At 44.1% G+C, this 15160-nt stretch overlaps 1 protein-coding gene across 1 annotated transcript in view; it reads right to left on the reverse strand.

The window, feature by feature from the left end:
* The window catches only part of TMC1 (transmembrane channel like 1), a 141178-nt gene that overhangs the window by 16432 nt on the left and 109586 nt on the right, over positions 1-15160 (reverse strand). The window contains exons 14-16 of the mRNA XM_061609349.1: positions 6072-6251; positions 4226-4378; positions 1279-1407 (exon numbers count right to left, since the gene is read on the reverse strand). Coding sequence (XP_061465333.1) covers positions 1279-1407; positions 4226-4378; positions 6072-6251 — 462 coding nt within the window. The remainder of the gene's footprint in view (positions 1-1278; positions 1408-4225; positions 4379-6071; positions 6252-15160) is intronic.

Genomic DNA, 15160 nt, shown 5'->3' on the forward strand with positions numbered 1-15160 from the left:
CGGAGTTCGATTCCAACGGAAGGAGGAAGTCAAATCACCGGTAAAAGGTCAACTCAGCCTTCCATCCATCCGTGGTCGGTAAAATGAGTACCCGGCATATGCTAGGGGCTAAAGAAAGGCCGGGGAAGGAACTGGCAATCCCACCCCAAATATACGGTCTGCCTAGTAAACATTGCAAGACGTCACCCTAAGAGTCGGAAACGACTCGCACTATAAGTGCAGGGACACCTTTACCTTTAGATGAAGTGTTGGGGGGGGGAACTCCATCTGTTGAATCTCTGCTTGCCACACAGCTGTTAAAAATACAAGAGCCCAGCCAAAAAAGTGATTGTCTGTGTTATAACTCTAAAATGCCTGGCTGGCCTCAGATGCTCTGTGTTGGCAAACGAGCATAACGATTGTTGGAAACCTCTGATACAGAATGCTCCCTTAATTGCGATGTTAGAAACTGCGCAAGTCACAGAGTCATTAAGTCTCAAATAAGACATTAATCAATCATACTTGGCTCATTTGACACCATTAAAGAGCAAATGCTTTGTTGATAGCACTAGACAAACAGCAAACAATATGCTCATAAAATAACAACATGGTGCTGCATACTATCATATGAAATATTTAATGGGTGTCATCAAAGTTATTAGCAGCAAGGTCTGGATTGGAGCTTGTGCATGTGGAGATGAGGGGGTGGATCTTGCAGACACATCTCTGGCCACACCCACTTTTTGCCCTCTTCTGTTCAGAATGGATACCTGTACTTGAATTCTGGAAACCTGAACATAGCTAGCGCTCTATTTTTGACATTTTGGTTGGCTTAATGAAGGTACTGCCCTACCATGGATTTTGGAATATTATGCCTATGCCATTTTTGTAAGCTTCCAGAGACATCTGAGGTGGTCACTGTTGCCACCACAGAATCCTGGACTAGATGAACTTTCGTCTCCTTCAGCAAAGCATACTTTGAATTAGTTTTCCTTATGAAACAACCAAATACAAATCTTTCTTGGGGATGAACTTTGAATACAGAGCTCTTCAGGTAAAGATTAGAATGACAGGCTGTACCACGGCAAAAGAGATTTTGTCATGCAGAATTATTCCAGTTTAGGGTTGTTTTGAACTGAGCATATCTTCTATAAATTCAGTAGGACTGCTGGTATAGTACATTTTAGGATAGTGCCAATAAATAATAATAATAATAATAATAATAATAATAATAATAATAATAATTCAGAATTTATTCCTTTTTTTAAGAAAGCAGAAGGCATGAATTCAAATACTTACAAAGCCATATTCCAAGTCCCAGCACCAGCAGTAATTGAAAAACCTGACGAAGACAGCTTTTAGGAAATCACCAACTAAAATTGTGATGTAGGTTGTCACAGTGTCAGAGACTGTTAGCCGCACAAATTCCTGCAGAAACAATGTTTTCATTTTTAGAAACAAAATATCAGGTTGTCTCTTTAAGTGCGGTGTTTGGCAAACACCAGGACAACAGTGTTGCTTTCTACTGCTATTTACTCCTGTTCTTTGAAACTTGTGTTTGGAATACTTTACAAGAACCTTAGCACTGCTCCTAAATTATGTATACATGTTAAACGGAGAGGAGGATGCTGTCATAAAGTGTTTTGTTAGCAGAATCATCTTGCCAAATGCGTCTTGGACACCCTTTGCCTCCCTGTAAAATTTCAAAAATATAATGTTCAGAGCATTTGCAGGCCCTATGCCTACTATTTTTCAAAGGGGATGGAATTTCTTATGTGGATAGCCCTGTGCAGGGGAAAAAATAATAATTTCCAAAGAGGTAGCTGTGCTAGTCTGTTACAGAAAAAGAACAGAGTTCTGAGGAACTTTAAAGGTGCCTCAAGACTCTTGGTTGTTGAAGGGGGGAAAGTGAAAGCCATGTTGCATTGGACTATCACCTGTTCCTTTGTGATGATTTATTTATTATAGATATTTGCTATCTGCCCTTCACAAAAAGTCCCTGGGTACAATAAGAATAAAAATACAAGCATATCTAAAAATTATAAAAAGCGTAAAATACCAATCCAAACTAAAACAATACAACATCTGATACAGAAGGGAAAACTCACATTCAGCCATCCTTGGCTAATTTTGCTATGTGTGAATGTACACATATATACTACCTAGCTCAAGTGCACACTTTATTAGATAAAAATCCTTTCATCGTTGTTTTGTTTTGACAAGGCAGGTGGATGCTCTCTGCAGTAATGTAGTGGCTATTTCAGAAGTGCAGGGTCCCTTCATGATAGTCACATACAGCCACACCTCTCCCCTTTTTTCTCTTTTGCTGCTGGGTTGAGAATGAGATCCTTGTTAATACCTTCTCCTACAGCAACAGATGTTCCTAGGAGCCAAACAACATGAAAGAGGAAAGAATTAGCTACCAAAAAGAGTCTTCTCAGTGGCTTTCACCTCATTTCACTCTGATTGGCTCCAATCAGCTGGAAATGACAAGGAAGCATGTTAGAAGACTCTTCTCAGTGGCTAACAGATTCCCTTTTCATGTGATTAGCTCATAGGATGCTGGAGACATAGGGACCCTGCTCCCAAAAAACTTAGGGGTCTAAGACCCCCTGAGACCCCAGACGACTACACCCCTGGTTCCCAGTCAACCATGCTCAATCTGCTCTGAGTAATGAGGAAAGGGGGAAGGGATTGGCTGCTCATATATTCATACAGTATATTTCATGGTAAAAAGAGCTTTATGTACTGATTCCTGAACTGATTCACTCACTGTTCTGCCAGTTCCAGTGCATCTCCAGCTCTCTCTTCTGAAAACGGGGGCACACAATGCTAGAGAAACCCTTCCCATTTTTACTGTAAAACCTAGTGGGAACCACTTGAGTGCTTTTTTAAAAAAAATCAGCTTCAAAGAGATTTCTCAACTGATCAGCAGATCAACCCACTCCCCCTTCAGGTGTGGCTAATGGAAACACTTTGATCTGGCAACTTAGTGTGTTTACAACCTGAGATAGGCCAGCTTGGGATATCATGACTTGTTTAGGACCATGCAGCAATGGTTGAGTTAAGATTACAGACCTTGCCTCCTTTGGCCAAACCCCAATACTCTATCTGTGGCCGAGCATGCCTCTGGATACTGGGTTCCCTTAACTCTGTGGTATGTGTTGTTGCTTCTTGATGTTACTTCCATCACAGCTCAAGAAAATCAGGGATTGGGCTGGAGGAGGATGCTCATAATTCAAGTCAGGAAGACTTTCTTTAGTCCATCCCTTGGCAATGCTGTCAAAATGCCAGAGCAGTCTCATTCCAAAACCCAATTTTCCAACCATAAATCCAGTCTATTACGGTGAGCTGCAATGTCCACCTTACCCTGCATTTACCAGTAGGGAGGAGGCTGATGTGTCAAAGTCCAGTAACCCATAAATATGTACTTAGGTTCATCCACATCTCTGTCTTTGGGCAGGGCTCTTCTAACAAAGCTACAAAATATCCTTCTTACTTCTCTTTCCATTTGTAAGGATTGCACGCTGAGAGCTCATCCACACGGCAATTTAGTGTGTGTGGTGCTACTTGCATCCCCTTGTAATTCGCATGGTTCACATGATGCAGGCAAGCTATCATGCAGTTTCGCCCTTTAAATCCATATTAGCCCAATTCGCTGATAATGCAAAAAGGAAAGGAAAAACTGTCGCAGCTTTTCTGCACTCCTCCTTGTAGGTGCTTTACTGTGATTGTTTTTAGTGGGCGGGCTCTCTTATGCCCCATCGCGTGCTCCCTCTCTCTGTGCCATCCGCAAAAGCTACTGCAGCCACTGCCTACTTTGCCTTTCACTCCCTCCCCCCTCTAGTTAGTTTCATATAGTTTTGTATCAACTGCAACTGCTCTCTCAGATGCATGCAATTGACAAGAAACAATGAAACTGACAAAAAAACTTCCCCTTTTCCATTGGCAATGTAAACATGTAAAATTGGGGAGGGGGCACAAGGGAACAGTGACACTAAACCTTTCCAGAGGAATGCCTAGTTGTGTGAATGGAAAACAGTGGATTGGAAGATATCACAGAGCAAAAAGTGTGGACCTTAAAAAGCTATTGCAATGATAAAAGCCGCTTCTTTAGTATGAAGCTAGGCTCCCATGTGGATAAGCCCTGAAAGTTAAGTCTGTTCCAATTGCATAAGGAACTAATATTCTTATGAGCAAAAGCAAGCAAAAATTGTTCAAAAAGTTTTTTTTTAAATTGCCTCACCTGACCAACCATTGTTTCCCAACATGGGCCTCTAGGGACATCGGCAGGGTCCACTTGTAGGGTAGCAGCAGTGACATTTTCAGGAAGCGTCCCATTGTACAGGTTTGTCAGCCAAATTGTCATGTTCTGTTTTACAATCTTCTCTTCTTCCAGCTAGGAAAAAGGATACATGTTTTCAATAGTACATATTATATTAGCTTACATCACATCAGGAGAGGGGAAGTGGCAGTACCTCCAAAACTTAATAGAAACCAGGACGTCCGGTGTTTAAGTTATCCATTTATTTATTATAAGTGTATACCACTTAATAAAAAATATCTAGGTGGTTTACATAAAAACAATAAAAATATAACAGTCAATAAAATTTCATAAAAGCAAAATAAAAACAAAGTGTAAAATATTCTATGATTCTATATGTCTCAAAATGAAACTGATCAGTGTACCCAAAACAAAACAAAACAAAATGAATAACAAAGAGGCAGATTCCAGGAAAGGCTGGATACGTTTTTAAGAGGTGTTTAAAGGTCATGACTGTATCACCAATTACTGGGAGGGGAGGCATTCCAGAGGATGAGTGCTATCTCTGGGAAGGCCTGCTTCCACATTGTTCCCAAGTGACAACACACTGGTTGTGGAATGAACAGCTGGATCTCCCCCAAAGATCTTAAAGATCGGTTTGGTCTCTGCTGGGGGAGACAATCTGCTAGATATCCTGTCCCAGGTTGTTCAGGGCTTTAAACAACAACAGCATCTTAATTTTGGCTCAGTAGCTAATAAGAAGCCAATACAGTATCTATAATTAGAGATCATTTCTCTAATGAACTCAGTAGGTGGCTTTAAGCAAGCCACTTTTCCTCATCTGTCGGTTTCTCGTGTAGAATGTATGGGAATAATAATATCGACCTATTATGGGGACAATAGTATCGACCAATTCCTTACAGGGGTGTTGTAATGATCAATAAGATATCAGAATCATCAACTCTATATAAATGCCTAACAACAATAACAATATTCCTCCACCCAAGAAAAAATATGCCTTGTCGCCAAAGTACACCTTTCAGGCCTTTCCTCTTTAACACAGAAGTAACCAAAACTGCTTTAGAGGAAGGGGGATTTCTGCTAACTCCCCCTTTCCCCTGGAGTCTCCTGTGCTCCCTGAAAAGCTGCTCTGGAGGTCTGGGAGATCCTCCAGGACAGTGTGGACAGTGGGTATCAGCAAAAATCTACCCCCAGCCCCCCTTTCCTCCAGTGGAAGCCTCCACTGAGTCTCACTCAGTCCCTTCTATTCGCAGAAAGGGTATTCTGGATAGGGTTGCCAGGTCCATGGCCTGAGACTGATCCTGTATCTTTAGGAGAAGAGAAGGTCAGCCAAGCGCCGGTGTTCTTGCAACTCTGTAATGGGAAAAACCAATTCTTTCTCCTCCCTCCACAACTTTTAAAGACACAGAAAACCTCTTGGTTGCCAGGCCCGGCCTCAAAGAGGTTTTCTCTGTCTTTAAAAGTTGTGAAGGGGGAAGGGAAAATTCCACCTTGTGGTTTTTCCCATTACAGAGTTGCAAGAACACCTGCACTTGGCTGACTTTTTCTTCTCATAAAGATACAGGATCAGTCTCAGGCCAAAAACCTGGCAACCCTAATTCTGGATCAAACTTCATGTCCCAAATCCAGCTAAAGTTAGTCAGGGTTAATTTCAGTGGTTTCCACTGGACTTACTAAAAACTAATTAGCTGGACTGGAATCCGGAAGTATATTTTCGCAACCTTCTGGAGTTCAAAACCTCAGGCTAAAACCTTCTTCTACAAAGTGGAAAATAAACAGGAAATATAGAAAAAAATGTCCTACTTGCCTTGAGGTTGATTTCATCCATGAGAGCGATAATGAAGGTATACAGGTTGCCCAGGAAGAGAGCAAAGATGCGCCCCAGCTGCCACCGGAGGGCTATTCGAGGGTGATAGTTTTCCAGAGCACTGATGACATCAAATACAGTAGGGCAGAACATTCCCAGAAGGGACATGACCATGTTCACCTGGGGGGAGGGGGTTTACAAGATTTCATTACATGTTCACACATATAATGGCTAGTAGTTTTAGTATTGGGGAAGACAGCATGGTGCCCTTCAACACTGAGTTTGTGCACTCCAACTCCCATCAGCCCCAGCCAGCATAGCCAATGGTCAGGGATGATGGGAGTTGGAGTCCACAATGTCTGAGGTGTATCACATTGGCTATACCTATTCTGTATATCTAGTATACAAAGAAAGTTTATATTAAACCTTGATATGTTTTGTTAATCAAAATATGCAAATAAATATGCAAATAAATATGCAAATAACTGGAACTCGCATAGCTCCATCATATGCAAATCCATTCATGGGTAAACTGGAACAAGAGATCCTCAAAAAGTCCATTAACAAACCACGTATATGGTGGAGATACATTGATGACATCTTTTGGTCCGGACAAATAGTAAAGAGAGCTGGGAACAATTTAAATGGAAAGAGAGGTTGCAACAATTTAAAAATTACATCAACTCTATTCATCCATCTATCAAATTTACATTATTAAGTACAAATAATAATCCACACATCCCTTTTCTTGATGTTCTTCTCACCACTGAAAACAACAAAATAGCCACTGATCTCTGCCGCCCTGAGCTTCAACTGGGACGAAGGGCAGGACATAAATGTAAGTACCAAACAAACAAACAAATCTCTACAGCAAGCCCACTGATGCCCACACCTATCTAAACTAGAAACCTTGCCATCCTAATAATATAAAGAAAAACATTGTCTATAGCTTAGCTCTCAGAATCAAACATATTTGCAGCAATGAAGAGAAATACCAAAGAAGAATGAGTGAACTTAAAGAACACCTTCTTCTGAGAGGATATCCTCCACATGTAATCGATTGCAACATCCACTGAGGCTCCATTCTGTCCAGAGAAAACCTCCTCCATCAGAATGAGATTCCAGAAAACAAAGAACAATGTATTCCATTTGTAGCAGATTTCCATCCAGTATCTCCTAATTATCAGTTAGCAATCAGGGAGAGCTACCCATTGCTAGCAAACTCTGACTATCTTGCTAGAGCCATCAACAAGCCTCCTGTTGTAGCATTTTGCCAGCCTCCTAATTTAAGCAAATTATTTGTGAGAGCTGTGCTTAAGCTACCTATCAATAATCCCGAATCTCATCCTTGCCACTCCAAATGCTATATCACCTGTGTGTACTTCATGGAGACAGCTACTTTCACAAGCACTAGGACAGGCAGAACACATTACACCAAATAGAACATCACCTGCAGGTCCTGCAATATAATTTATGTCATCGAATGCAAAAAAAGGATGTCATATCCAATACGTAGGAAAAATTACAAATGACCTACGCACATGCTTCAGAAACCCCAAATTGGCAATCTTGACAAAAAAGGTGGAGCAACCAGTTGCAAAACATTTCAACACTGAGGGCCACAGCCTGTTGGGCTTCTCTATAACAACTATAGAGATGCCAACAGATCCAACAGCATTGACTAAAAGGGAGAACTTTTGAATATATTCTCTGGACACATTGGCACCACATGGCCTGAATCTGGAGGACAGTGCATATATCACTGAGCTTCTGCAAATGAAGCCCCTCTGAGCATTTCATCCTCAAAGCTCTATAACTGCCACCTTGGTAACAGCATTTGTATGTTAGCAGCTGATGAAGGCATCTTCCAGCAGATACAAATAATAGAGCTCTGCATTATGGAGGATACCACATTGCCAAAATAGTGCACACTGATGAAAAGGTTTTGTTGAAATAAAGCTACTATGAATGAGCTCCACAGTTGCGAGTGAAGGGGCGAAATAAGACAAGGACACATCAGCTTGGGTTGAACAAGGGCCACTTTATTAAACTATACAAAAACACCTTTTAAAGTGACCTGCAGAGGGAAACCTAGGTGCGGAACTATCTATAAGCAAGCATCTTGCCATACAGCTCACGGGCGACCAGCCCCTGCTTGGGACAAGGGCAAGCCCCATCTGCTTACCCCTTCCGCCAGCCACACCCAGTAGGTGAGTAGGGGGGCCTTCTCAGGTCACCACCCCCCGGGGCCGCACAACCCTCGGGTGGATGAGTTAAGTTGGCCCCAAAAGCAGCCCATATCCTGCCCTCAAGCCGCAAAGCTCTGACAGACAGGCCTCTGGAACCGCCAATCACCTCCAAAGGTGCCTAAGGGGGCCACCGAGCTGTCCTTGCCTATTTCCCTTTCTGCACCTTCCCGCCACAAAAAGGGGACAAATCTCTATTTAGTCCCCTTTTACCCACTGCCGAGAAGCACCTCTCGCAGACACCTCTGCAGGTCTGCCAAAAAGACGTTACCTGCGTCAGACAGGTGAACGCCATCGGCCCTGTACAGTTCACCCATCCAATGCTGAATGCAGGGTGTGAAATAGCCAACCCCCCCTGCCCCAGAATAGCCAACCGAATTTGCCGGTTGACCTTCTTTCGCGCTTGGTGCATCCCTATCGGGCTCCAGATACCACACCAAACCCTTCGCGGGAGTATGTCTGACCAAAGCAGACGTACCCAAGGCCGACATTGCCTTATTAACTGCATGCCATGCATGCCTGCCAAACTGAGGGCCATGCCCTTTCGTTGCAGCTGAGGGCCATGCCCTTAAGTAACCGAGGCCATCGTTGCCTCCTGAACTGCATGTCCACACATGCCTGCCAAACTGAGGGCCATGCCCTTCCGTTGCCTCCTGAACTGCATGTCCGCACATGCCTGCCAAACTGAGGGCCATGCCCTTCCGTTGCCTCGCCAACTGCATGTCCGCACATGCCTGCCAAACTGAGGGCCATGCCCTTTCGTTGCAACTGAGGGCCATGCCCTTAAGTAACCGAGGCCATCGTTGCCTCCTGAACTGCATGTCCACACATGCCTGCCAAACTGAGGGCCATGCCCTTCCGTTGCCTCCTGAACTGCATGTCCGCACATGCCTGCCAAACTGAGGGCCATGCCCTTCCGTTGCCTCGCCAACTGCATGTCCGCACATGCCTGCCAAACTGAGGGCCATGCCCTTCTGTTGCCTCCTGAACTGCATGTCCGCACATGCCTGCCAATCTGAGGGCCATGCCCTTAAGTAACCGAGGCCATCGTTGCCTCCTGAACTGCATGTCCGCACATGCCTGCCAAACTGAGGGCCATGCCCTTCCGTTGCCTCGCCAACTGCATGTCCGCACATGCCTGCCAAACTGAGGGCCATGCCCTTCTGTTGCCTCCTGAACTGCATATCCGCACATGCCTGTCAAACTGAGGGCCATGCCCTTCTGTTGCCTCCTGAACTGCATTACCGCACATGCCTGCCAAACTGAGGGTCATGCCCTTCCGTTGCCTCGCCAACTGCATGTCCGCACATGCCTGCCAAACTGAGGACCATGCCCTTAGGTAACCGAGGCCATCATTGCATCCCGAACTGCATGTCTGCACATGCCCGCCACCTGAGGGCCTTGCCTCAAATACTGAGTTGGGAATGACCACCACATGCGGAGATGTCTGCACTGAACCAAGCTGGGACAAAGTGGGTAGGAGCCCGTCCCAAAGTATTCCTCGCCAGCCAAGCCACCACACTGCAGCCCATTGACTGAGGCCTAACTGTAAGCCCAGGATAGGGTGCACAGCTGCTCCATCGCTGTCCAGCAACATTGCCGGTCCATCAATGTTATACAGGTACAACTCCCTTCCATGGAGACATCTGATTGCTGGAGGGCCCATCAAGACAAATCTCCCTTGGATCCGGCCACCACCTCACCTATCCTAAAAGCTCCAAAAACCAGCATAAGGGCTGCCGCCTGGAATAGTCTGGCTTCACAGCTTGAGGAGCATACTGTTTTTCACTGGCCCACCATACTCAATAAAATGTCCCGTGAGAAAGGGCAACGGGGATCAAGGGTGGCAGGGTGTTCTCTAGCCCACCCAGCTAACATACGGCAGACTCTGAAGTCCATGGAATAAGTGGGAAAATCATCAGCCTTTACCTCAAAGTGTTTGGACTGAGAGGCCCAGTCTCCCGCCATGCACTAGGCAATCCCAGCAGGTGACTCACTGAATAGGCCACTCTGGTGCATAGCCCTTGCCGGCCCAGAAGTCCTGGGAAAAACCCCTCCTGCATTCTGATAGCTGTTGAGCATGCTGGGGCGACAGACCAGCTTATGGCCATCTTTGACTCTGCTCCCCAATCTCCCAATGTGCAGTTGCACAGCACAGCTGAACCGCTCCACTTGTACCATGCTCCAAAAGAAAACATTAAAATCTGGGCACTAGAGAACAAAGGAACAGACAAGGGCCATAACCCTACCTAAAATGGACGGGAGAGTTCCCAAGCCTCACTGCCTATAAGTCCAAGCCTGCAACCAGCACAAAAACCCCAATGCATCCACGGACTTCCAGTTGTACCTCCCAGCCCTACCTAGAGATGCTATGGACCTTCAGCCTGCAGTTCAGAGGCTCTAGCCCTGAGCTATGTCACGTAATTCTACAGCAAGTTAGTTAGTTCTTCCCCAGGAGTGTGGGAAAACTAGACCAAATGATTTGGGCAAGAATATAAAATGTAACCTGCAGTTTGGCTCTAATTTCTTGATCAATATTTGATCACAACAAGCATTAAATTATTATACAGCCACAAACCTGAACCTGTAGTAAGGCTGTGGAAGCCCTGCTACGACCTCATAAACCACCGGAAAAGACCTCTAATACCTGGAGGGCAGACAAGAAACACTTTCTTGGCCTAACTGTCATGAAACCCTTACTGACTTACCACATGAGTATGATTGGTGGTGAATTAGGTGGTATGCCCAGGAAGGTTAACACCGGGCAGGATGGTCCATTGACACAGCTATTAAGATGAACCAGTTACACAGCCATTCCATAATCTGTGACATCAGGTGTTAACATGCATCCAAAGAAAAAAAAATGTTTACCCTCTCATCCCAACAGCCCCTTCAAGGAAGGAGCTGAAGCGCTCCATGCGAGAATAGAGCAGCCCATATGTAATGCTCTACCTCATAGAATTGACTGAAAAGGCAAAAACCCAGCAGCTATAAATCCCCTTGTATCCCCACAGTAGATGAAAAAACAGATTAGATGTCATACTTTCCCATAGGCAGTGCATTAACTAACTGGTAGGAAGCCATTACTGATTGCCATTGCGTCTATGCCCAAGACAAATTTAAGAGTGCAGTCCCTTAATGCAAGCCCTGAGACTACAATATGGGGTCCAGAAACTGAAAGAAAACCCCATAACAAAACAAACCTCCCCAGGAACTGGGCAGTCTGCAAGCAAGGTCCCAGTACCTCGAGCTTAACAGGGAGGAATGCTTTCATTGAGCAGCTACTGCTGGGTGCTTCTCCTCCCTGCTGTGAGGGCCACTGGCCTCATATTTCCCTGTTTCACATAAAGGAAATAATTTATGAGTAAGCACACTTTCCCAGCCACCATTTTAGTGCAGCTAACCCAGTTCCCCAAAGCACAGATACTGGAGATATGGCGCTGCCACCCATATTTGGCCCACTGCAGCAGCCTCCCCCTTGTAGGCTTCCAAACACCTATCATAATAGATGTCCAAAATGCAAAATTAACATCCTATATCCCTTTCTAGTAAATGATATCATAAATCCAAGAGCAGCAGATGCTGAGGATGTGTTGCTGTCACCAATATGTGGCTGCACTATAGCAGGTTTTCCAACACATATCTAAATAGATGAGCCAATGCAACAGTTGCACGCTATATGTAATTCCAGGTAATGATATCAGAAGTCCTAACTAAAATGTAATTTCAGGTAATGATGTTTCGTTGTTGGTGCCACAATCCTCAGTAAAGGGGGAAAGAGTCTGCCTGGACCTTAAAAGGCAGCCCTATGTCAATAAGAGTCTAAGATCCTGTAATATGAGGGATCTCTATTAGGCAAATTGGGCTTTCCTCTTTATTCCTATTCCCCAATCAATATGATTACCATCTGCTAAACTTTCCATTCCTAACTAAATTCAGGTAAACGCCTCTTCTGTCTCAGAGTGAACAAACAGCCTGAAATTAACACTTGGAATGCAAAAGGATCGCTCACTTAAGATACAGCGATTTAGACATTTTCTAGCAAACTGTTATCTCCACCCTTATTATCATATAACTATGAAAGGCCCAAAGGCTAAAAAAGCTCACTAGGCCCCACCAATATACTAGTATGTAGTATAATAATAATATAATTAAGTACTTCAAACCTCATACATGCCTGGGCCTAGCAAGAAGTCATAAGCCTCATGAAAGGGCTCTGCCATCACATCATGCATCCACCCTGTCATAATATAATAAAGAACGAACCTGTGTTTATCATCGGGGGGGCTAAGCTGAACCTGTTGGGGGGAGAGTGCTCAGAGGGAACTTAAACTAGAATAATAATAATAATAATAATAATAATAATAATAATAATAATAATAATAATAAATTTTATTTTTCAGCCGCCTATCTGTCCGGGTTAGGGACACTCTAGGCGACGAACAACAAGAGTAAAACAATACATATACATATCAACATAGTCAAATTTAAACTAAAAAAAACCCATTAATTCAATTATACCATAAAAATTAATCTGTCCCAATCTTGTAGGCCTGCCTGAACAGCCAGGTCTTCAGGGCTCGGCAATAGCTGGACAGGGAGGGAGCATGCCTGAGATCCAAAGGGAGGGAGTTCCAGAGGGTGGGGGCCACAACAGAGAATGCCCTCTCTCTGGTCCGTACCAGCCTAGCTGTTCTCACCGGTGGAACTGAGAGAAGGTCTTGTGAGGCTGATCTCGTCAGGCGGCACAATCGGTGATTCTGGAGGCGTTCCTTCAGATATACTGGGCCGAAACCGTATAGGGTTTTAAAGGTCAACACCAACACCTTGAATTGGGCCCGGTAGACAACTGGTAACCAGTGAAGATCTAATAACACCAAGGTGATATGATCCCAGCGACAGCTATGCGTAATCAAGCGTGCCGCCGCATTCTGTACCAGCTGTAATTTCCAGACCGTTTTCAAGGGTAACCCCACGTAGAGTGCATTGCAGTAGTCTAAGCGAGAGGAGACCAGAAGGATTAGACACAATTTCTTTTGTTCGTCCCTTTTATTCTGATTTATTTTTAATTTCCCTTTATGTGCATGAGTCTGTCTTTAACCAGTGTATTAGCATGACTATATTTAATTTTGTTTGTATATCCAGTATAGTGTCATTTATTTTTAAACTTCCTGTGTCTTTCTTTTAACCAGCAGCAGCACTAACGTCGCGCTGCTCAATAAAAAGCCTCAATCAACCCCTCCACAACTGCTAGGTGGGGGGGGTATCAGACGTACCGCAGCTAGGCCCCACTACGAGGCCCACTGGTCAGGCCCCTTTACGAGGCCTGCCCCAGTCGCAGCCACGCCGCAACGCTACCACCCACAGCTGTTGGGGCTCCCAAAAGCCCCTCTGGGGGTAACCAATTAGACCTAATAGGCCCAACCAACGCCGACTGTCCTGCAGCTTTCTCTGCTATGTCCCTCATCGTCCTCTCGTCGCTCGTTGAAAGGAGGTAGGAGGGGCGGCCTGGCCTTAAATAGGCCCATGGCCCCTCCCCTCCCTGCCACATGTCACGCACATATAACGCTGCGACACACGACGTTGCCCTTAACGAAGATGGCCGCGGCAGCATCGCTCCCTTCTCACAACTATGCCCCGCTTATCCATGCTGCGCAGGTAAGTGGGGCTTCATTAAAATCCACTGTGCAAGGGGATCTACTGTGTCATATGGTGGAATGATCTTGAGGATAATTGCATGCCTGATTTCTTCTCATAACCTGCCTTGTCATTATTAATTTTACCATACAGTGATTGCAGAATGTCACCATACAGTGGAAAAAATGATCATATGAATCCACTCATAATTTATATAGCCATCAGATATTATCCTTAATGAGTCTTCTCCTGAGAGACAATAATCAGAGACGGAATGACAAAACACACATCTCTTCCCCTTTAGCTCATGAATTGGGCAATTTTTAACTGTTTTTACATCTGTTCAGGAATAGTGTATTTCACAAAAATAAAAAGTTCTGGCTTTGTTTCCTTCTGATTTACAAGCTGTATATAAAGACAGCAAGTGATTTAAATGGGGCTACATTTAACTGATATAACACAATGGTGGCGAGATCAGTTACTTTTAAATGTGCATATTCAGTAGGAAAAAGACTCCATTTTCAGAGATGCATTATACAAATGGAAGGAGTCCATGCACAGAACAAGGAACAGGGTGGTACCAAGGTCCACAAGTTGGATGTCAATGTCTAAATGTTATGGATATTGTATTTCTTTTAGTGAGTAATTGTTTTCATTATTTTAAAATGTTGTAATTACTTGTTTTTAACTGTTCTGTTTATAATTTGTAATGTTTTTGTAAACTGCTTAGAAGTGTTTACAATTAAGCGGCATATAAATTTTATTTAAAAATAAAGAAATGAAAAAGTACCCCTATATGTGAGCAGCTGCTCGCCTAAAGGGGTTTCTCTTCAGACCTCCTATCCATGCTCAATGTATGGACATTAGGGTGCAGGGCTAGCCGGGCCATGTGATGTTGGGGATGTGGCCTGAGGTACAACTGTGCAACGTCAGGGTGGGCCAGCATCAAGGCTCTTGTTCCTTATTCTACATGTGGACCCCTTTCGTGCATGTAATGTGGGGAGTAGGCCATTGTGATAGCCATATTCTGACGTTTAAAATATGCAGAAATAAAAACTGATTAAAATGAGCCATAGAAACTTGATGTCTAGAGGGATTTCCAGTGAATTAATGTGAACTAATCTTAGTTGTTCTCTGCCTAATTTTCAGTAAGTTAGTCTTACTGAGACTATTTCAGTAAGGAGATACTTAAAGGACATGGGTTGT

The sequence above is a fragment of the Rhineura floridana genome, chromosome 1 (genome assembly GCF_030035675.1).
Source record: "Rhineura floridana isolate rRhiFlo1 chromosome 1, rRhiFlo1.hap2, whole genome shotgun sequence".
Classification (NCBI taxonomy): domain Eukaryota; kingdom Metazoa; phylum Chordata; class Lepidosauria; order Squamata; family Rhineuridae; genus Rhineura; species Rhineura floridana.